At 56.6% G+C, this 20,110-nt stretch overlaps 3 protein-coding genes across 7 annotated transcripts in view; 2 read left to right on the plus strand and 1 right to left on the minus strand.

Moving 5' to 3' along the window:
- The window catches only part of SMG5 (SMG5 nonsense mediated mRNA decay factor), a gene marked incomplete at both ends in the record, with an annotated part of 28,852 nt that extends 17,772 nt beyond the window's left edge, over positions 1-11,080 (plus strand). For 2 of the 3 annotated variants that reach the window (XM_084242814.1, XM_084242815.1), the window contains 10 exons: positions 1,837-2,012; positions 3,096-3,171; positions 3,888-4,063; positions 5,457-5,615; positions 8,510-8,569; positions 8,912-9,071; positions 9,380-9,470; positions 10,326-10,400; positions 10,742-10,880; positions 10,997-11,080. In XM_084242814.1, the coding sequence (XP_084098940.1) occupies positions 1,837-2,012; positions 3,096-3,171; positions 3,888-4,063; positions 5,457-5,615; positions 8,510-8,569; positions 8,912-9,071; positions 9,380-9,470; positions 10,326-10,400; positions 10,742-10,880; positions 10,997-11,080 (1,196 nt within the window). The remainder of the gene's footprint in view (positions 1-1,836; positions 2,013-3,095; positions 3,172-3,887; positions 4,064-5,456; positions 5,616-8,509; positions 8,570-8,911; positions 9,072-9,379; positions 9,471-10,325; positions 10,401-10,741; positions 10,881-10,996) is intronic. The other variant, XM_084242816.1, reaches the window with a different exon arrangement.
- Positions 11,081-14,612: 3,532 nt separating this feature from the next.
- On the plus strand, positions 14,613-17,253 carry PAQR6 (progestin and adipoQ receptor family member 6; the record flags this gene model as incomplete). 3 transcript variants are annotated; one of them, XM_084243198.1, is made up of 7 exons in its annotated part: positions 14,613-14,663; positions 15,022-15,149; positions 15,275-15,480; positions 15,609-15,735; positions 16,118-16,214; positions 16,385-16,535; positions 16,841-17,253. In XM_084243198.1, the coding sequence occupies 7 exons, from the start codon at positions 14,613-14,615 to the stop codon at positions 17,113-17,115; spliced, it is 1,035 nt and encodes a 344-aa protein (XP_084099324.1). In that variant the 3' UTR covers positions 17,116-17,253. The 3 variants fall into 3 exon arrangements, with proteins under 3 accessions (XP_084099324.1, XP_084099325.1, XP_084099326.1); XM_084243199.1 differs by having other exon boundaries at positions 14,613-14,654; XM_084243200.1 differs by lacking the exons at positions 15,275-15,480; positions 15,609-15,735.
- A 635-nt stretch (positions 17,254-17,888) lies between these two features.
- On the minus strand, positions 17,889-18,873 carry BGLAP (bone gamma-carboxyglutamate protein). Its single transcript, XM_084243494.1, has 4 exons — positions 18,763-18,873; positions 18,504-18,542; positions 18,260-18,329; positions 17,889-18,135 (listed from the first exon to the last, which is right to left on the minus strand). The coding sequence occupies exons 1-4, from the start codon at positions 18,824-18,826 to the stop codon at positions 18,006-18,008; spliced, it is 303 nt and encodes a 100-aa protein (XP_084099620.1). The 5' UTR covers positions 18,827-18,873; the 3' UTR covers positions 17,889-18,005.
- Between the last annotated feature and the right edge of the window lie 1,237 nt (positions 18,874-20,110).

The following is a 20,110-nucleotide window of genomic DNA, read 5'->3' on the forward strand; positions in this document are numbered from 1 at the left end:
ATTAGAGTGAGATTTGTCATCTGAGGGGGTTGTTTGCAAAGGGAGCTTCGTGGGCAGCCAACATTTGTTGCGCCACCTCTAGCAAGCATTAAACTGGGTTCCATGGGTATTGGCATGTTGAACTCTCAGAGCAGTCTTGTGGTGGAAGAGTTAGCTTAGTCTCAGTGTTTTCCTTTAACCTCTATGCTTCTGTCCTTGCTGCTCTTTAGTTCTGGACCATGCTTTCCTCTCTGCCCTCAGGCTGTCACTGGCTTGTTTTTTTTTGTTTGTTTGTTTGTTTGTTTGTTTGTTTGTTTAAAGATTGATTGATTTATTTATTTATACAAGCACTGGGTACAGTCAGAAGCGCGGGAGGGTGAGAGAATTCACCAGAGCAGGCAGAAGGACCGAAGTACACTGCTGAGGGGAGCAGCGGGCGGCAGGAGAGTTCTGCGCACCATGCAGGACCCTCCTCTGGTGGCTGGGGAGCAGCCGGGGATCGAACCGGCGCCGCAGAGGCCGCTGGCAGCTTCGCAACTCAGCGCTCAACCGCTGTGCCACCGGGGAGGCCCTATTTTTTTTTTTTTAATTTATTTATGCATACAAGAACTGGGATGTAAAGCAGAGGTGCAGGGGGTGAGAGAATTTGCCAGAGAGTGAGGAGCAGAACAGATGTATCTACTGAAATACACAGCTGAGGGGAGCAGCGGGAGAGGCAGGAGAGGTCTGCTGCACCATGTGGGTAACTCTGTGGCTGGCCAGGGATCAAACTTATGCTGCAGTAGCTGACAATAGCCTGTTAGCACTGTCTTTAATCCCTGTGCCACCAGGGAGGCCCCACACTGGTTCATTCTTCTTCCCTAGATGTTAGCTTCTAAGTTACTTGGTGTGGGACTTCAATACTAGATTAGATTTCCATCCTGAGGGCTCCTGTAACTTGTATCACCATAGCCTCCAACCCTTTCCTTCAAGTGAAGTTGTTTGTTGACTTGTCTGTTTCTCCAACTAGACTGTGAGCCTCTTGTGGCCAGGACAGCTCATCAGGACAGCCTGTATTTTGTCTATCGCAGTGTTCTCAGTCCCTAACACAGTGCCTGGTACATGGGTGGAACTTGGGAAATATTGGATGAATAAAAGAGATGAGGAAGTTGATGCACAAAGATACAGTGACCAGCACTAACCTGCAGTGCTGAAGAGCTGGGAGTTGGAAGCACTTCCTTTATGTGCGTCCCTGTCTTCCCTCTCTTACTGCTAGCTCCCTTCTGGCTGCTGGTACAACTAGGCTGTTCATGAACATTGGCTGAGTTGATTTGCTATAAACAGCCTCACAACTTGAGTCTGGAAAAATCAAATTTTTAAATGACATCAGGCTCTTGGCTTTTTTTTTTTTTTTTTTTTAAGATTGATTTATTTATGCATACAAGAGCTGGGGTGTAGGCCAGAGGTGGGGGGAGGGTGAGAGGATTCACCAGAGACAAGAGGGGAACAGAACAGGCAGACTGACTGAAATACACTGCTGAGGGGAGCAGCAGGCGAGGCAGGAGAGGTCTGATGTGCCATGTGGGTCACCTCCCTGGCAGGCTGGGGAATGAAACTCGTGCTGCAGTGGCTGGCGATAGCTTGATAGCGCTCTTTAACCCCTGTGCTACCAGGGAGGCCCAGGGCTCTTGGCTTTAAAGCATCCAGTTAGTGGGCTTTGAAAATTCAGGCAGGGGTCTAAAAATGAATTCTCCACTTTTCATATCAGAATTCTTCAGACCATTTTGGTGTGTGCCCCCCCCCCCCCACACACACACACACAGAGCTGAAACCTGTTCTGTATACCTACTCATCCCAGTTCTCTCTCAAACACTCCAGCCTCTGAGGAAGGCTCAGAGTCGGAAGGGAGCGAGTCCAGTGGGCGCTCTTGCCGAAATGAGCGCAGTGTCCAGGAGAAGCTGCAAGTCCTGATGGCTGAAGGGCTGCTTCCCGCAGTGAAAGTTTTCCTGGACTGGCTGCGGACCAACCCTGACCTCATCATCGTGTGTGCGCAGGTAAGTCACTGCTCTGTCAGGTTTCGTGGTGCTGGGGGTGAGGGTCAGCCAGATGGGGCCTGGAAAGCCCCCAGATAGTCTGATTAAGAACAGTTATAGTCATTATTCCTCTGTAGGGCCCTTATGCTTTTTGTAGAAGGAGTAAGTGTGGTGTTTGCCTTCAAGGAGCCTGTGGCTGGGCTGGGATATAAATTTTGTGGATTGGGAAAGTGAAAGAGCTGCTTATTCTGCTTTGAGACCCAATGAGGCATAAACCCTGCCGTTACGGGTAATGTTGATGAAAGTATGTGACCGGGGCTAAACTCAGTAAGTAAATACAAGAGTCTTGAGAGGGGAGAAAGCACTGAGTAGTGACGGAGAGATGGGTTCTAGGAAACTAGACAGGGTGTGCAGGTGTTCTAAGCAGGGGAACAGCTGAAGGAGCGCCCTGCATGGATCTTGAGGTGTCTGGGCTGACTGCCCTGGAGGCTGGGCAGGGCAGCAGCAGCAGCCTTCTTAGGTTCTGAGTCTCAACTTGGTTCCTCTAGTTCCGAGGCCTTTATTAGTGTTACTTTGTTACAGCTGCATCTGCCCTTCTGTGAAAGACCCTTTTCTCTCTGCCTCCTTGCCTAGACTCCCTAGAGAGAAGCACTTGGGTCTGGGTGAAGCATACCCTTTTTGTGTTTGCTGTGTTCTGTCTGGTGAGAGGTAGTCAATCATTGGTCCTTAGGGGAGAAGGTGTGATAGAGGTGGGCACATGAGGGCTGAAAGGAAAGGCACGCGCTGGACAGGGAGACGACTATGCCAGTGTGCTAACATTTCCTGCTACCAAGATCCAAAATACCTTTCCTGTACTGTCATACCTTCAGTGTAGTGAGGCTGATAGTCAGATGGCCCACCTCCATGGGCCCTCTTCTTCATTCCTTGTGAGACCAGCTCTGCATTTTCTAACTCCTCCACAAGCTCCTGGGCCTTTTTTGTTCCTTTCTCCAGCGGATCCTTGTAGGACTGAGACCAGAGCCCCCCAAGCCTAGTATTTTTCTCGCTTGCTACTCCTCCTCCCCCCATTCTGCCCCAGCTGAAGGCCTCCTTTCTCTCCCCCAGAGCTCTCAAAGTCTGTGGAACCGCCTGTCTGTGTTGCTGAATCTTTTGCCAGCTGCTGGCGAACTCCAAGAGTCTGGTGAGTGAGTCCCTGGCACTGGCCTCCTGTCCACTCTCCCTCATTGGCCCTCTGAACCCATCCCCCCTTCCTGGTAACCTGACCCTTGGGGTAAGGAGGTTAATGGGATTCGGTGGCCAGCCTCCTGTCACATAGCCGTCATTGTGGTCTTGGTTTCTCCAGTTTCCCACCCAACACTGCCCCTCTGTGGACAGGTGGCCTGGTGTGCCAGGGTGTGTGTTCCCTGGAGAAGGCACGGGGTGGGTGGAAGCAGGGATAAAGGAGCCTGGAAGCCAAGCCCAGTCTCTGGTGTCGCACTGACGCCCTGGTCATTGAAAATTGACTTTGACCTCCAGAGCTCATCAGTCAGGCTCATTCCTCATCCACCTTCAAGCTGGAAACACCCTATACCTCCAGGACTTACCAAAAGCTCTTCACTTCCCTGCCCCTCCCGCCGGAGCCCCTATTCTCATGTCTGCCCTGACGTAGTAGCCTGTTGTCAGGCAGCCTCCCATGCTGGGCTGCCCCTATTCTCCTCCCCTGCTCTGCTCCGCTAATCCCTCAGCACTGCTCTCCCTGAGCGCTGGGAGCTGGCCCTGAATATCTTTCTCCTTCCTTCCCCACTCTCTCACTTTCTGTCTTGTCCCATTCTCCTGGGAATTCCCAGAGGGTTAGGGCTGCATCACTGACTGGTGCGCTCACGTGTAGGTGGTCTCATGTGTCCTTTTTCTTCCCAGGCCTGGCCCTGTGTCCTGAGGTCCAAGATCTTCTGGACGGTTGTGAACTGCCTGACCTGCCCTCTGGTTTGCTGCTTCCAGAGGACATGGCACTTCGTAACCTGCCACCCCTCCGGGCTGCCCACAGGCGCTTTAACTTTGACACAGATCGGCCCCTGCTCAGCACCTTAGAGGAGGTGAGGCTGTCCTTTCTCAGGCCATGAGTCCATGTGCTAGTCAGACCCAGGGTTCCGGGCTGCAGCTTATGAGTCCTTTGGTCAGTAAGCATTTGTGCTGTTATCTTCCTTGGGCAACAAGGCCTTCACAGGTCTGCTGTTATAGAACAAGCCTCCCTCCCCTTAACATTTTGTGGAGGAAAACGTAAGTGAATTATTAGGGATTTGAGATCTTCATCAGTCTTTTTTTCTACTCTGGGCCCAGCCGCTGAGCTGAATGTCAGACAATGAGAAAGAGGTGGAAGAGCATGTGCTGCCCACTTAATTAAGTCCAGAGACTTTCACCGTTGAATCTGTGTTGTCTTGTGGGCCATCTGGGGGCAGCAGAGGGCAGACAGGCCTCCCTGCCCCCTCCCCAACATGCACGCCTTGGTTTCTCCAGCCAGAGTAGCTTGACTTTAGTCTTTTTTATTTTATTTTTATTTTTTATTAAGATTTATTTATATAAGAACTGGGGTACAGTCTGAGGCGCGGGAGGGTGAGAGAATTCACCAGAGACAGAGCGAGAAGCAGAACAGGCAGACGGACCAAAGACACTGCTGAGGGGAGCAGCAGGCGAGACAGGAGAGGTCTGCTGGGCCATGTGGGTTGCTCCCCGGCCAGCTAGGAATCAAACCTGCACTGCAGAGGCTGCGGACAGCTTCACAGCACGGCGCTCAACCCTCCGTGCCACCAGGGAGGCCCCGACTTTATTTGAGGCCTCTGGATAAGAAAGTTGGGAGGTGTTGATCTAGTTCTGTTTTTTTGTTTGTTTGGTTTTTTGTTTTTTAAGATTTATTTTAGCTAGGCATACAAGAACTGGGGTACAGGCCAGAGGTGTGGGAGATGAGAGGATTCACTAGAGACAGAGTGGGGAGCAGAACAGGCAGATTGACCAAAGTACACTGCTGGGAGGAGCAGCGGTCTAGTCAGGAAAGGTCCGGTGCACCATGTGGGTAGGTCCCTGGCTGGAGATTGAACTCATACTGCAGTGGCTGCAGATAGCTTCATAGGTTGCATCTTAATGTGTTGCGCCACCAGGGGGGCCCTGGTTCCGTTTTTGACCAGTTCCTCATTTTACTGACCCAGAGGAGAGCTATGGCATTAGCACCCACATCCCCTTCCTTCATCTTGGGCCTGTTCTTTTTTCTCAGCCCTGAGTCCTGGTTCTCTGATCCTTTGGGGAGTCCCCTGCCCAACTTGTTTACCCTCTTTCTGGCAGCTAGAGACTCTAGCTCTGGAGCTCCTCTTCCCCATCCTATACCTCCTTTCCAAGCAGCCCTTGGGGTGGTTGGCATAGGAAGGAGGGGGCCAGGATGGGCGGGAAGGCTCGATGGCCCCACTCAGCTGAGCCACCTCCGGTGTCTCCTCACAGTCGGTCGTACGCATCTGCTGCATTCGCAGCTTTGGCCACTTCGTTGCCCGCCTGCAAGGCAGCATCCTGCAGTTCAACCCTGAGGTCGGCATCTTCGTCAGCATTGCTCAGTCTGAGCAGGAGAGCCTGCTGCAGCAGGCCCAGGCTCAGTTCCGCATGGTGAGTCAGGCCTGCCCCTCCCTGTCCGCTCTGCTCCCATCGGGCTCACCGAAACACCACTTCTTAAAAACAAACCTTTTGTGTTAAGGCTTTCCTTACTGTTCCATAGGGGAAAACACAGGGAGTTTCAAAAATAATCATAGGGAAGTTACACAGTTTCCAAAAATGTTAAAGAATTTTTGCAGGCATTTCCTCTAGCCCGAAGTTCCCAGGATTCCTGGGGCGGGTGCCTGAAAGCCCCTTTCATGTGGTGTGAACATCACACGCCAAGCTGGACACAGGCGGGATGCTCTCTGGGGCTGCGTCCCTCTCTGCCTGAGTCACAGTCTAGCCCCAAGGGGTTTGTCCCCTAGTAGCAGCAGTATTGTCATTATATTGCCATCACCTGTCATTTATTAAGAGCTTTCTATCAAAAGCCTGATTTGCATGTGACCTCTCACATAACCCTTGTAGCAGCCCTTGAGGGGGTGTTTACATCCTCATTCCACAGACAAGACAGCACAGAGCAACAGAAGAGGTGCTGTCCACGGGCAACCAGGGCTGTGGGGCCAGACAGACCAGGCTCTTGCTGTGGAGGCTGGGCATCTGTAGGTTGGGGCGGGGTCTGGGGAGAGGGTGGTCACCAGGGTTGCTGCTTCTACTTTTCTGGGACTCCTGCATCTGCCTGGTATAGGGACCCAGGTTTTCTCCGGGGAAAATGCTGACCTAGACTGGTGACCCTGGAGCACAGCTAGCGCAGCAGTCCCCCTCCTGAGCCAGACAGCTCCTACCTGCAGTGGTGGAGTGGGGGGGGAGGGGGATACTAGGCACCCACATCCTTTCTTTGGAACATAGGGCTTCACAATTCCAATTATAGCCTGAAAGTAAGATTCCTGGCATTGATTTCTGCAGGGTGAAGAGGGGAAGTTGTCTTATAGCCTGCTGGCAGGGCCTATGGGAACATGCCCGCTGAGGTGCTGGTCTTCTGCCTCCCTTCTGTCCTTCTACCAGTTTCTCCCTGGGGCATTCGGGCAAAATTGTTCTCTGTTGTGCAGGACTCTGCAGGGGTACTGTAGACACGCGAAACTAGTATGATGATCAAAACTGAAAAATCAGGATTGGAGCAGTCCCATTAGGTATAATCCATCCACATTTCTCTAGTTTGCCCACAGATATCTAATTTCTCTTCCAGGATCCCATACAATGCTATATTGGTTGTCATGTCTCCTTAGTCTCCTCCATTCTGTCTTTTCCTGCCCTTCGTGACCTTGATGCTTCTGAACAGTTTTAATCATATTGTGGGGGTGCCTCTCAATTTGCCTTTGTTGTCGCCTCGTGATCAGAATGAGATGATACATTCCAGATGAATATTTTATTTATTTATTTATTTACTTATTTGTTTGTTTGTTTTGCTTGTTCATACATGCACTGGGTACAGTCAGAAGCACTTGAGGGTGAGAGAATTCACCAGAGCCAGAGCGGGGAGCAGAGCAGGCAGAAGGACCGAGGTACACTGCTGAGGGGAGCAGCGGGCGGCAGGAGAGGTCTGCGCGCCATGTGGGACCCTCACCCGATGGCTGGGGATGGAACCAGCGCTGCAGAGGCTGCGGGCAGTCTCGCAACCCAGCGCTCAACCGCTGCGCCACCGGGGAGGCCCCAGATGAATATTTTAAAGCACCACTCTGATGATGCTATGTCGCTCATCAAAGAGCCTTCAGCGGCTCCCCATATCTCTTAGGGCAAGTTCCCATTGTTAACCTCATCTTTTAGATTGTATTACGGAATTTGGACTTCATCCAGAAGACAAAGGAAAACTCTCAAAGTCTTTTGAATCAGGGCCATAGTGGACATTATGTGAGTCCTGAAAGACTGCCTTGGCTGCAGGCAGAGAAAGTGGTTCAGGTTAGAGGCAGAGACCAGTTAGGATATGGTTATAATAATCAAGAAGGGAGATGTTGGCTTAGACTTACAGTTGTGTGGTGGAGGTAGAGGGAGGAGGAAGGATTGACAGAAGTGGAAAGCTAACTTAAGGGGCTGAGAGAAGGAAAAGTTAGAGCCAGCTGAGCTTTCTGACTGGGGCAGACAATTTTTTCACCAAGTTGGAGATCCCAGAGGAAGAGAAACAGGTTCTGAGAGCAGGTGGGCTGTCAGGCGGTCAGATCTGGATTGAAGCTATAGATATGGGAGAAGTTGGCAAGTCAATAGTGACAGAAGGCGAAGGGGTTCTTGGATGGGTCTCCCCTTGGGCGTAATGGCCTGGGAAGAGCAAGGAGCACATCTTACATCCCGAGGCACAACCAGGTGCTCCTGCGTGGTGTGGGTACATGGTTGCTCCCTCCCTCTCCTGGGCTGCCTGGAGTGCAGAGCAGCAGTGAGCTGGCAGTGGAAGTTGTTCAGATTGCACCAGAGGAACATTTTTTTTTTTTTAATTTATATAGAGGCATTTTTATTTATTTATTATTTGTTTGTTTGTTTTGTTTATACAAGCACTGGGTACGGTCAGAAGCACGGGAGGGTGAGAGAATTCACCAGAGCCAGAGCGGGGAGCAGAGCAGGCAGAAGGACCAAAGTACACTGCTGAGGGGAGCAGCGGGCGGCAGGAGAGGTCTGCGCGCCATGTGGGACCCTCCTCTGGTGGCCGGGGAGCAGCCGGGGATCGAACCGGGCACCGCAGAGGCTGCGGGCAGCTTCGCAACCCAGCGCTCAACCGCTGCGCCACCTGGGAGGCCCCAGAGGAACATTTTTTGATCTTGTGTGTTCCCTCCCCTTCGTTTAGCAGGAATGATGAGGGGACTTTATGTGAGTTTGTATCTATTTCAAACCCCACAAATTCCTCTTGGCCCTCTGATGGCAGGAGAAAGGAATATAGCACCAGTTCCTCTGCCCAAGCTTAGCACTTGATTTTTCCCTCCTAGGCCCAGGAAGAAGCTCGACGGAACAGGCTAATGAGAGACATGGCTCAGCTACGGCTTCAGGTAGGAAATCAGGGCCCAGTACTTCTGCTCTTGCTTGCCCTGCTGGCAGAGTCCTACCTCTCTGGCCAGGGCACGCTGTCTGTTCTGCTGTGGCCTCCTGGATTGCCCTCGTAGTGCTCATTTCTCACTCAGAATTGTGCCCCATTCTCCCATCACTTAAATTTCTTTCTCTTTACTTAAGCCTGGTTTCTGTCTATTTGTCCTCCAAGGCCATCAGTAGGAGTCCCTGTCCCTTTTGGCAGCAGGAGGAACCCTGTGAGAGCCAACCTGAGTGCCATTCTGCTCCCCCTGCTAAGCAGCAGGGGCCCCACATGGCTCCCCCACTCTGCCTTCTCTCACCAGCTTGAGGTCTCTCAACTGGAGGGGAGCCTGCAGCAGCCCAAGGCCCAGTCAGCAATGTCTCCATACCTCGTCCCTGACACCCAGGCCCTCTGCCACCACCTCCCTGTCATCCGCCAGCTTGCTACCAGTGGCCGCTTCATTGTCATCATCCCAAGGACAGGTGAGCATATTGGGGAGGTAGCAGAGACAGGGTTGCTAATAGAGATCCTTATTTGGGCTGTTTTCACATGGTGGTCTTAGTCAAATCCTCCACCTCTCTGAACCTCAGTTACTTCATCTGTGAAGCAGGCATAACAATCTGTTACACCCTGACTCATAAGACAGTTGAGAAAATCTAAGTGAAAGCACTTGGTAAGCTGCCAGGTGTGCTGCTGGCAGAATATCGTTCTTTTAAAGAACAGAAGGAGCACTTTCCCTGGAGCCCCGTCACAGCTTTCTACACTGACCTGTCTCCTCCTTGCCCACCAGTGATTGATGGCCTGGATTTGCTGAAGAAGGAGCACCCAGGCGCCCGGGATGGGATCCGATACCTGGAGGCAGAGTTTAAGAAAGGAAATAGGTGAGTACAAGCCTGGCTGAACCTGTACTAAGCCTGTTCATCTCCCAGACAGCAGTGCGTATGTGTGCCTTGGTCCCTGTGGCTAAGAAACTCACCAGTCCCTGCTCTGTTTGCTCACTGCTTGGAAAGAGAGACTAAAGACATAATTAGAAGTCAGGATCCTCAGTGCTGAAATAGGGGGTGATCACAGGAGCCCGTGCGGGAGCACTGACCTGCTGTCCATGCGCCTCTGGGTCAGACATAAGATCAGTGTCACCAAAGCAAGGGGAGCAGACCCACCAACTCCAGTCTGGGCTGTGTGGCAGGAGTTCCTCCTGCATTGGGGTTGGGGCTGGCAGTCCAGTTACCAGGATGGTTTACCAGGGCAGGGCTGCCTGGGCCCTCCCATTGAAGCCATCCAGGCACAACTAGATGTAGCATGTAGGTGCTCAGCCCCACACAGGCCCGCCCTTCCTGCTTTTGGGGCCGGAAGAGGACTAGGCAGTGGGTGTGGGAGGAGGGAGAAAGCGTCCCCACACCCTGCTAGCCGGCCCACCCCAGGACAGGCAGGAAGCTACACAAAGCCTGCTTGTTTGGACTTTGTCTCCAGAAACCCTGACTTGAAAAGCATCTGTTGCTTCTCCCCCCCCTAGTCCTCCCCCGGGAGGAACCAAAGAACTGATGTTATCAAGAGGAAAAGTGAGCTGAGCTCCCCAGCCAGGAAGCCACTTCAAAATGGCTCCAAGTAGATGAGCTGGGAGAAAATCCCCTACCTCGTCCCATAAAACCAGGCCTCCTGTGCCACAAAGGGCTGTTTCATATGAGGTGCCCTCCCTCTCCTCTGCCCCCAGCTCCACTCTGTCGTCTCCTTTGCAGGTACATTCGCTGCCAGAAAGAGGTGGGAAAGAGCTTTGAGCGCCATAAGCTGAAGAGGCAGGATGCAAATGCCTGGTAAGGTCCAGTTTCGCCCTCGCACCTCACACAGGTGCCTGCCGTGCTGCTCCATGCACGCCCTGGGGAGCAGGGCAGGCAGGCATTCACAGGTGGCAGGACCAGCTGGGCCTCTTGCAGGTTTCACCTTGGAGGAGTCACCCTTGCTCTGAGCTGCCTGGGCTCCATCTTCGCTCAGTGCATCTTTGTCCACCCAGGAACACATCTGCAGGCTGACTCTGGCTGCGCGTGGTTCTCTGTGGTGTCGTCCCCCTGCTCAGCTTCCCCTGTGCCCTGCAGACACTACTGTGCAGGCTGGACTAATGCTGACTCTTGCCCACTGCCCTCCTCCTCTCCACCAGGACTCTCTATAAGATTCTGGACAGCTGCAAACAGCTGACTCTGGCCCAGGGGGCGGGTGAGGAGGACCCAAGTGGCATGGTGACCATCGTCACAGGTCTCCAACTGGACAACCCGAGCGCACTGTCAGGCCCTATGCAGGTGGGTTAGGGGGGGGTCAGGTGGGATGGGGAAAGGTGTGGTTTTAGACTCCCTCCTCGGCCCGTATGTGTCTTGTCCCATAGATTCAGGTCAGGTCCTCTTTTCCCCCTCCACAGGCAGCTTTGCAAGCCGCTGCACACGCCAGTGTGGACATCAAGAATGTTCTGGACTTCTACAAGCAGTGGAAGGAGATTGGTTGAGACTGACCCCTAGGCCCTGCAGTGGGGCTGACTCCAGATCTCTCCTGCCCTCCCTGGCAGCCAGGACCACCACCTGTAGTCACCCCACCACATGCAGACTCACGCACGCACACAGGAAGGAAGCCCAGCTGTGCAGAGGCTGCAGGGAGGGCCCAGGAGCCGACTGGGAGGGCGGGGTCCCCCTGTTGCCAAGACGATGTGAGGAAAGTGAGGAAAGTGCTTGGAGCAGGAGAGCCTGAGGGCCCCTAGCCAGCCTTCCCACCTCAGCTCCCCTGCTGTCCCCAGGGGCGGGTAGTAGGCATGGTTGTCTGTGTTTCATTGGAATGGTTCCTGGACCACCAGGGGAAGGGACAGCAGAAAGGGCCCTTCCTCACCCAGGGTGCAGGGTGGGTGGGGCCGGGAGTTTGGGGCCTACAAGCCTTGGGGGAAAAGTGAGGTAATAGCAGGTGTCCAGGTGGTTCTCTGCACACCCTTCCCTTCCTCCAGGACCACCCATCCTCTTCTCATCTCCCTTTGCGGAGGTCGGGCAGCTCTGGAGTCCTGGGGACTAAGAGAAGAGGGACCTGGAGCGGCTTGGAGCTGCCTGCATGATAGTAGGGCCCGGGCTTGCATCCCCTCCTGCTCTTGCAGGGGCTGCACACCCACTTGCCCCTTCTGCTTTTTGTGCCCCTCTGTCGGCTTCCAGGGAAGGGAGCAGGCCCCCACCCATGGCTGCAGGCAGTCTGGCCTGATGCCAGTGAGGATTCCTTGCCCACCGGCCCCACAATCACCGTGCTTTGTGCTCTTGGCTGCTATGCGGGGAAAGTGGGATGCCAGTAAGAGGAAAGGGGGTGCTGTTTGAAGGTGCCACCCCCTTGCTCACTAGGGAGGCACCTGCGTATGTGTAGGTGGCAGAAAGGAGAGGCCCCTTGAAGCTGCCCATACAGGAGCCCTCTGTCCTGATGAACTTGTCCACTTTTGCCCTCCCCAGGACTGAAGGCCTGGCAGGGCTGAGCATGGGGCTAGCTTTTGGAGTGCCAACGTGAATTGCGGGAGCAGAGATCATGAATAGTTCAGGGCACTGAATGGAGCCACGAGAGCAGGTCCGCGTGTGGGAGGCTTTGGGCAGGACAGTCGGCCCCTCCCATCAGTGTGAAGTATAGCTCGGGTTGGGGGCGTCTCAGTTCTGCTGTCCCCTACCCCAGAGCTGGCCTAGCTTCCCAAGCTGTTCTCAGGGGAGAGCAGGCTCCCTGCCTCCTTCCTCTAAGACAGCAAGTCTGGGACAAACTGGGGCGAGTGGGTCATGACCCCCACTCCTAGTCCCTGGCAGAGATTTAATAAAGATTCCCCCCGCCAAAGCCCATGTCTCTCTCCTGGTGCCTTTTTGTACAGTTTTGTTGGGACATTGGCAGTTATTTGGGAAGGTTTCTTTGACGTGGACTCATGAAGGCAAGAAGCCCCAGAGAGAGTTGTGTGGTGGACGTTGTTACCTTTATTCCGCCTGCATGCTGAGAGGGTGCCTTCCAAAGGGTGAGCGGCGGAGAAACTCGAAGGCAACAGTGCTGCCTGGGGGTTTGCTGTCTCCAGTTGGGTTCTCGGAACTGGAGAAACGTCCTCACGGAGGACAGGGTGAGCCTTGAAACTAGTCTCAGACCCCTAAATTCCTGTCGTCCTGCAGAGACTGGCACCATCAGTGTCCGGGGAGTAAACATGCCTGGTAAATCCCTGTGCTTGAACCAAAGGCATTTACCAAATGCCATTTACTAAAGGCATCTGTTCTGGACTCTGCCCAGCACCAGGCGCTAAGAGGCAGTGAGCACGGTGAGAGGTGGCTTCTGAAATCCAGTCTGGCGGGATTTGGATTTCTCTGTCCAGCCCAAGGCAAAACCGTCTCCTGGGAGAATCCGGCTCCTCTGAGGTTGGCTCTGAAACACCCTGGCGGCATCCTGGCTTGGCCTGCCTGTTCTGGCCAGTCTGGGCTCAGTGGGGTTGGGTCAGGCTGGAGGGGCCGGCTGTGTGCAGGAGGCCGAGTGAGCTGCCTGCTAATGGGCTGGGCCACCCCGTTCTGCTCCCTGGAGGCTGGACAAGGCTGGGATTGTTCCTAGCTCCCCTTTGTCTCCCACTCCCCGCCCAGGCCTGGCCCGCCTGCCGCCACTCTCCTCTCCCTGCCATCGGCCTGGCTGGCAGGAACCTGGGACTCCGCCTGCTCCTGGAGCCCCAGGCCTGCTGACCCTCCAGCTTTGGAGCACCTGTCAAGCTCTGGGTAAGGAAGCCCACCTGGGTCCTTCACAACTCTTCTGGAGCCAGAGTCACCCCCTCATTTCCATGGCTACAGCACACCCTTCCGGAGACCTGTACCTCACTATTAAGGGAAAGTTCTCTGTTGAGGGGGTGGGGCCCTGGCATCTTCCCCCCGCACCTCCCACTTCTCCCCTAGTAACCCAGGTCAGACCACTCCCATCTTCTCCTGGGGGGGCAGGGGATACCCTGGGAAGCCTCACCTGTCTTACAAGCTCAGCCTGGTATAGGGGCTGGGGCTAGGTCTGCCAGGGTCCCAGCAGGGTCCCAGCACCCAGCAAAGACCCTCAAACTTGACTGAGCAAAGGCTTGGGGAACCGACAGCCTGCCGAGAACGTGCAACACAGATGGGCCAGCCTGGGGGCAGGAAGAGGGGTGGGCCTAGGCTGTAGAATTGCTGGAAAGTTTTGGCCTGGGAAGGTGGGGGAGTGTTCTATTCCTGGGGCAGTTCCCCGCCTAGCAGGCCCAGCCCCTCCACTTGTGCCAAGGAATGTGCCTGGGAGAGGCAGCCCGAGACTGGCGGGCCAGCAGAGCCAAGGCCACCCGGAGTCAGCACACAGGTCTGGGGCTGAGGGGCACAGGGCTCAGGAGGGACAGGGACCCACAATGCTCCAGAGGCACATGTATAGTCATCAGAAAAAAAGCCTATTCATTGCTCTGCTGGTGGCCTCCAGGAACTCCCCGTGAGCCCTGTGGGTTTTCCGTGCTCAAGCCCCGGCACTATGGGCCAAGGGGCTTCCTGGGGTGAAGGGAGTGCATGGGCTTTCTGCACTGACCTCCATGAGTCAGGATTCTTTTTTAAAAAGAAAAAAAAAAAAGTTATTTTTATTTTATGCATACAAGAGCCCCAGACCTGTACCGGCCAGAGGTGCGGGGGGGGTGAGAGGATTCACCAGAGACAGAGTGGGGAGCAGAACAGGCAGACTGACCGAAGTACCCTGCTGAGGGGAGCAGCGGGCAAGTCAGGAGAGATCTGCTGCGCCATGTGGGTTTCTCCCTGGCAGGTCGGGGGATTGAACTCGTGCTGCAGAGGCTGCGGCATCTTGCGCCACTAGGGAAGCCCCATGAGAGGGGATTCAGAGGTAGAGATTCAGGCTTAGGAGCCTGGATCCAAGGTTACTGAGGCAGCCTTCCAAGGGGGGAGTCCAGGCTGAGGCAGACCAGTCCTGGGTGAGAAGAGGCCTGCAGACCGGCAGGTACCTGATTCCCCATCTTCCACTTTGTCTCTAGGTCTGCGTAGAGGTACCGGGTCACCATGCTCAGTCTCAAGCTGCCCCAACTCCTTCGAGTCCACCAGGTCCCCCGGGTGAGGGCTCCATCCCACCAGCTCGCCCACAGACACCCCACTGTCCACCTAACCAACTGGGGCGGAGGTTCCTTGCTCAGCAGCTGGGGAAGTCCCTCATGTAGGCTAAGCTCTCCTGCCCACGCCAGTGAGACGCCCTCTGATCCCGTATGGAGCAGACGTGTGATCTGCTCCCTAGAACTCTGACTGCCCCTCCATCCGGTGTCCTTCCCAAGAGTGCCCTGTGCCCCTTATTCTGGCTCTTAGAACCTGTAGTAAGAGGGGGTTCAGATGGTGTTTGGTCTGGTTTGGGGGCCACTGAGGCAAGGCTGGGGCACAGTGACTCCCCTCCTCTCTCTCCGGCCCACCACCACCCCAGGTATTCTGGGAAGACGGTATCATGTCTGGCTACCGCCGCCCTACCAGCTCCGCCCTGGACTGTATCCTCAGCTCCTTCCAGATGACCAACGAGACGGTCAACATCTGGACTCACTTCCTGCCCACCTGGTGAGGGAGGCCAGGGCCATGAGCTCAAAGGGGGTTCTCAGGCGGGCAGGAATCTTCCCAGCCGGCAGGCTGCTGCGGGAGTGGCGAGGCTCCGCCGGCCAGGCCTGAGCACATGCCCGCCGCAGGTACTTCCTGTGGCGCCTCCTGGCGCTCGCGGGGGGCCCGGGCTTTCGGGCGGAGCCCTACCACTGGCCGCTGCTCATCTTCTTGCTGCCGGCCTGTCTCTACCCCTTCGCATCGTGCTGCGCGCACACCTTCAGCTCCATGTCGCCCCGCGCCCGGCACATCTGCTACTTCCTGGACTACGGCGCGCTCAGCCTCTACAGCCTGGGTGAGCGCAGCTGGCAGGGGCCAGGAACCGGCGCATTTCCCCTTGGGCAGGGCCGGGTGGGGCAAGAGGGGGCTCCCCCTGGAGCCCACCCTTCCCGTCTCAGCTCCCGCCCCCCAACCTCCCCACAGGAAGCGCCTTCCCCTATGCCGCCTACTCCATGCCGGCCTCCTGGCTGCACAGCCGTCTGCACCAGCTTTTTGTGCCCACCGCTGCACTCAACTCCTTCCTGTGCACCAGCCTCTCCTGCTACTCCCGGTGGGTTCTTGACCAGAGGTGGAGGGACAAGACAGGACACCCCGGGGTGGCTGAGAGACCAGAGCTGGTGTGTCTGCACCTCTCTACCCTCCAACGCCATTAGTAACAAAGGGGCCATTTATTGAGAACTTTTTTTCTACCTGATTCAGTGCTCAACACATACCTGAGTTAATCTCCTTTATGCGCACAGCCACCTAAGAGAAGAGGCAGGTGTCTTGTCCCATTTTACAGAAGTAGACCTTTGCAGAGGGCTCGTGCGTCTAAGGGCTTTATCTTAGCCGCTCAGCCACACTGATATGCCAGCTTGCCCTGAAGTCCCCTGCCCTCCGCTGACCCCACCCAGCAGGAGCATGGTGACCAGCCTTTCCCTCCCCTGTCCCAGGTTCCCGGAGCTAGAAAGCCCTGGGCTTAGTAAGTTCCTCCGCACTGCGGCCTTCGCCTATCCCTTCCTGTTCGACAACCTCCCGCTCTTCTATCGGGTAAGGGTACCTGGGGCCCCTGCCCAGGGCCTGCTTCCTTGTCCTGGCTCCTCAGTGCCCGCTTCCGGGCCTGCCCCTTCTACCCACCCCTCCACTTCCTTACCACATCCCAGGTACATTGTGTCCTCTCCCTGAGCCCCTCCCCACCAGCCCTGCGTTTCCTTTATCAGCTGGGACTGTGCTGGGACAGGACCCACAACTGTGGGCAGGAGGCGCTGAGCACCAGTCACGGCTACCACCTCTTCTGTGCGATGCTCACTGGCTTTCTCTTTGCATCCCACCTGCCTGAGCGACTGGCACCGGGACGCTTTGACTACATTGGTGAGAGGATGCCTGGCCCCACCCGGCTGGGCCAGGAAGGGGCAAGGGGAGAAGCTTCCCAGCACAGAGCAAGAGCCCTGGTCACATGGCTCTTGGGTATCAGTCAGAGGCTCCTCAAGGTCTAGGTCCATCGCCCAGCCCCACACCCTCGTACGTGTGTGTTAGCGCACGTACTGCTCTGTGGGCCAGGTTTTCTTGTTCCCAATTTGGGGGGGTGGTGGCAGGCCCAGAGGAGGGAGTCATTTGCTGTGGGTCACAGGGTGAGTTGAGGCAGCTCTGATCTGACTGGTCCACCATCCCCACAGGCCACAGCCACCAGCTGTTCCACATCTGTGCAGTGCTTGGCACCCACTTTCAGCTGGAGGCAGTGCTGGTGGATATGGGCTCTCGCCGAGCCTGGCTGGCCACACAGGAACCCATCCTGGGCCTGGCGGGCACAGTGGCCACGCTGGGCTTGGCGGTGGCCGGGAACCTGCTCATCATTGCTGCCTTCACAGCCTTCTTATTTTGGGCCCCCAGAACCTGTTCCCTGCTGCAGGGGGACCTGCTGGAAGGGGGCACAAAGGCCAAGCAACAGTGAGGCCCCATCTCAGAGGCTGCCCTGGACAGAGGCAGAGGCCTGGGCCTGGTGCTGGGGAGGAGTCCCGGCCCGGGGCCCGGGGCCCGGGGAAGGTAGGGACACATCTGAGCCTGGAGCCAGAGTCCCTGAAAAGAGTGCAGAGGAGATGAGAGGGGGCAGGAGTGGGGGGTATGGGGCAGAGCGGGGGAGGTTCAGTGAGGTCTCGTGATGGGGGTGGGAAGTGCCGAGGGTCTGAGGAGGTGCGAGTGTCCAGGCTGGAGCTGCCCCCGTGAGAAGCTAGGACGGGGAGGTATGGAGCCCTCTCTGGGTCCCATTTCTGGTGCTCCTACTCAGAGAAATCTCAGCCCAGGAAGAACTAACACGACTAACCTCGCTGGCCCTGAATGCTGTTAACCAGGCCAGGTGGCCCTCTGGGGCCCCAGCCCCAAACCAGGCAGTGCCCTCTGCCAGCCTCTCCCTACCCTCAGAGATGTCTGCCGTGGTGGCAGCCGTGCGCTCAGGGCGTCCAGGCCTGGGCTCTGGGCAGTCGTGGGTGGCGTGGTGTGTTGAAGTGGGGGAGGGCTGCTGGGCTAGAGGGAGACCCTGCGTTAGACTGTAGGAAGTCACCTTTAATGCTTTCTGGAATGAGGTGCAAATAAATAAATCAGCAGTAGACTTTGGGAAGCACTTTCTGGGACTGAAAAAGATAAAAGCCGCTCACTACCTCCATCTTCCCAACACCCTGTGGATGGAGAAAGAATCACAGCCCCACCAAGTCCTCTTCTGGGGTTTATTCTGGAGCAGCTGGGATGCTAGGGACCCCACGCTTGCAGGGCAGGGAGGGCAGGGCCGGGGACGGAAAGGGGTCAGGTCCTGGAGAAGCACTGGCAGGGGCCCGGGGCCTGCAGGCTCTAGGCTGTGCCGTAGAAGCGCCGATAGGCATCCTGGAAGCCGATGTGGTCCGCCAGCTCGTCACAGTTGGGGTCCATCTCGCAGACCTCTCTCTTGGGCTCCAGGGGATCTGGGGCGGGGGCTGGGGCTCTGAGCCCAACACAGTGGCATCAGCCTTCACCCAAAATGCCCACTTCTCCTCCCGCCACACCCGGGGCTCCAGATTCCCCCAGCAAGTTGAGGGGCGGGCAGGGCTCTGAGCACGTCCTCTCACCCCAGCCCATTGTCCACGTAGCGCCGCAGTCTCTTGACCACCTCGCTGCCCTCCTGCTTGGACACGAAGGCTGTGGGGCAGAGGGGCAGGGGTCAGGTGGTCCCAAGTTTGGGAGGACAAGGCAGAGAGCAGGCCAGCTTCCTGAGAGCTGACGAGGGGGAGGGGACCGAGGGGCAGGCAGGGCAGGCTGGGGAGTGGCACCGCTGGGGGATGTGGCACCCAGCCCCGGAACACCACCGCCTACCTGTGCCTTTGCCGGACTCGGCGCTGCGGGGCTTTGCCTCTGTGAAGGAGAGGAGCCCGGCTCACCCCTGCCCAGCCCTAGAACCCTGCTTCTCCCTCCCTGCCTCTCGGGAGCTCCCCTCCGCTCCCTCCCTTCCCTTCCCAAGGACAGGGCCGGGGGAAGAGGACTGAGCCTGCGGGACAGTGGTCAGACTGGCAGCAGGACTGGGACAGCAGGTCGCTCTGTGAGAAGGGACGCCAGGGCAGGGCCGGGCACTCACCTGCCGGGCCAGCAAGGCAGAGGGCAGCCAGGGCCAGCAGAGCTAGGACTGCCGTGGGCCTCATGGTTTGTCTGTCAGTGGCTGCTGGGCTGCTGCTTGGGACTCCGCTGAGCTCCTTCTCCAGCTCCAGCACGGTTTATACTCTCACAGCTGCGCCCGAGGAGGGCGGGGCATCTGACCATGGGTGGACCATGGGGGAATCTGCCAGGGCTATTTGGGGGTCATCCGCTCAAGCTCTGTAAGCCAAACCCCAAAGGATGTCGTGGTTGGGGCTGTGGCTGCCTGGGCAGTCCCAGGGAATGAGGGAGGAGGGTGAGCTGCAATCAGACTGCCAGGCCTGGGACATAGGCCCCAGGAGGCTCCCCTCTCCCCCAGGCCCTCCGCGCTCTCCCTTGGAGACCCAGCCCAGCTTCAGTTTGCAATGGATGAGCCGGGACAGGTCAGAGGGGGGCAGAGAGCGGATGTGGCCCAGAGGTCTAAAATAGATTCGAGTGGAGCTGAGTCCCACTCTTGTGTGGACTCTGATTTCTACTCTCCCCACTGGGCAGAAGCCAAACCCCAGGGAGGGATTGCCTGGCCAGGCCCCAGTTCACCCGGAGGGGCTGTGCCCCAGGCAGACACTAAGGCAGGCCTGGTGTGGGGCAGCTCTATGGCAGAGGCCTGTGAGGCAGGACAGAACAGGTTGGGGCACCCAAGGACAAAAGCCAAAGAAACATCAGGCAGGGTGTGAGGCCTGCCCTTCACACCGGGCAGATCAGGTGGGCATGGCGGTGGGGCCCCTTCCTGTGCCCCTCCAGGGCAATGGCAAGTCCCTTGGTGCCCCTGCTCCTCTGATTCTGCTCCTGCCCTTGCAGGCTCCTTAGGGTCAGCAAGTGTCAGCAACTCAGCCACTTGTCCTCCCAGGGGCAGGACACCCAGCCCGATACCCCTCCTGCGCCCTAGAGTCGCCTTGCCTCAGTCTCACCCTGATGCCCTGAGCCGTCCCAGCCAGACCCAATCAAGCCTCTCTCCTGTTTGTGTGAGCCCCCCAACCCGTACCACCCCCTTTACCCTCTGGTGAAGAGGAAGCACCTGAACTGCCTTCGGCTGAACCCCCGATGCCCTGCTGGCCCTGGCAGCGAAGAGTGAGGACTTGGCGCCGAGATCCCAGAGGCCCACCTGCTAGGAGGGAGCACCAGCATCGCTGTGGAGGCTTCCTCACAATTCACATAAATGGCAAAGAGAAGGGTGGGCCTGGTGGGACAGAGCGATACCCCCTGGCAGCTGATCCTGGCCTCTGGGAACCCAGGGGTCCCGGTCTCTGTGACAGGGTTCTGGGCCTCCTGCCCATGGTGGTCAGATGCAGCCC

Source organism: Talpa europaea (assembly GCF_964194135.1).
Source record: "Talpa europaea genome assembly, chromosome: 9".
Classification (NCBI taxonomy): Eukaryota; Metazoa; Chordata; class Mammalia; order Eulipotyphla; family Talpidae; genus Talpa; species Talpa europaea.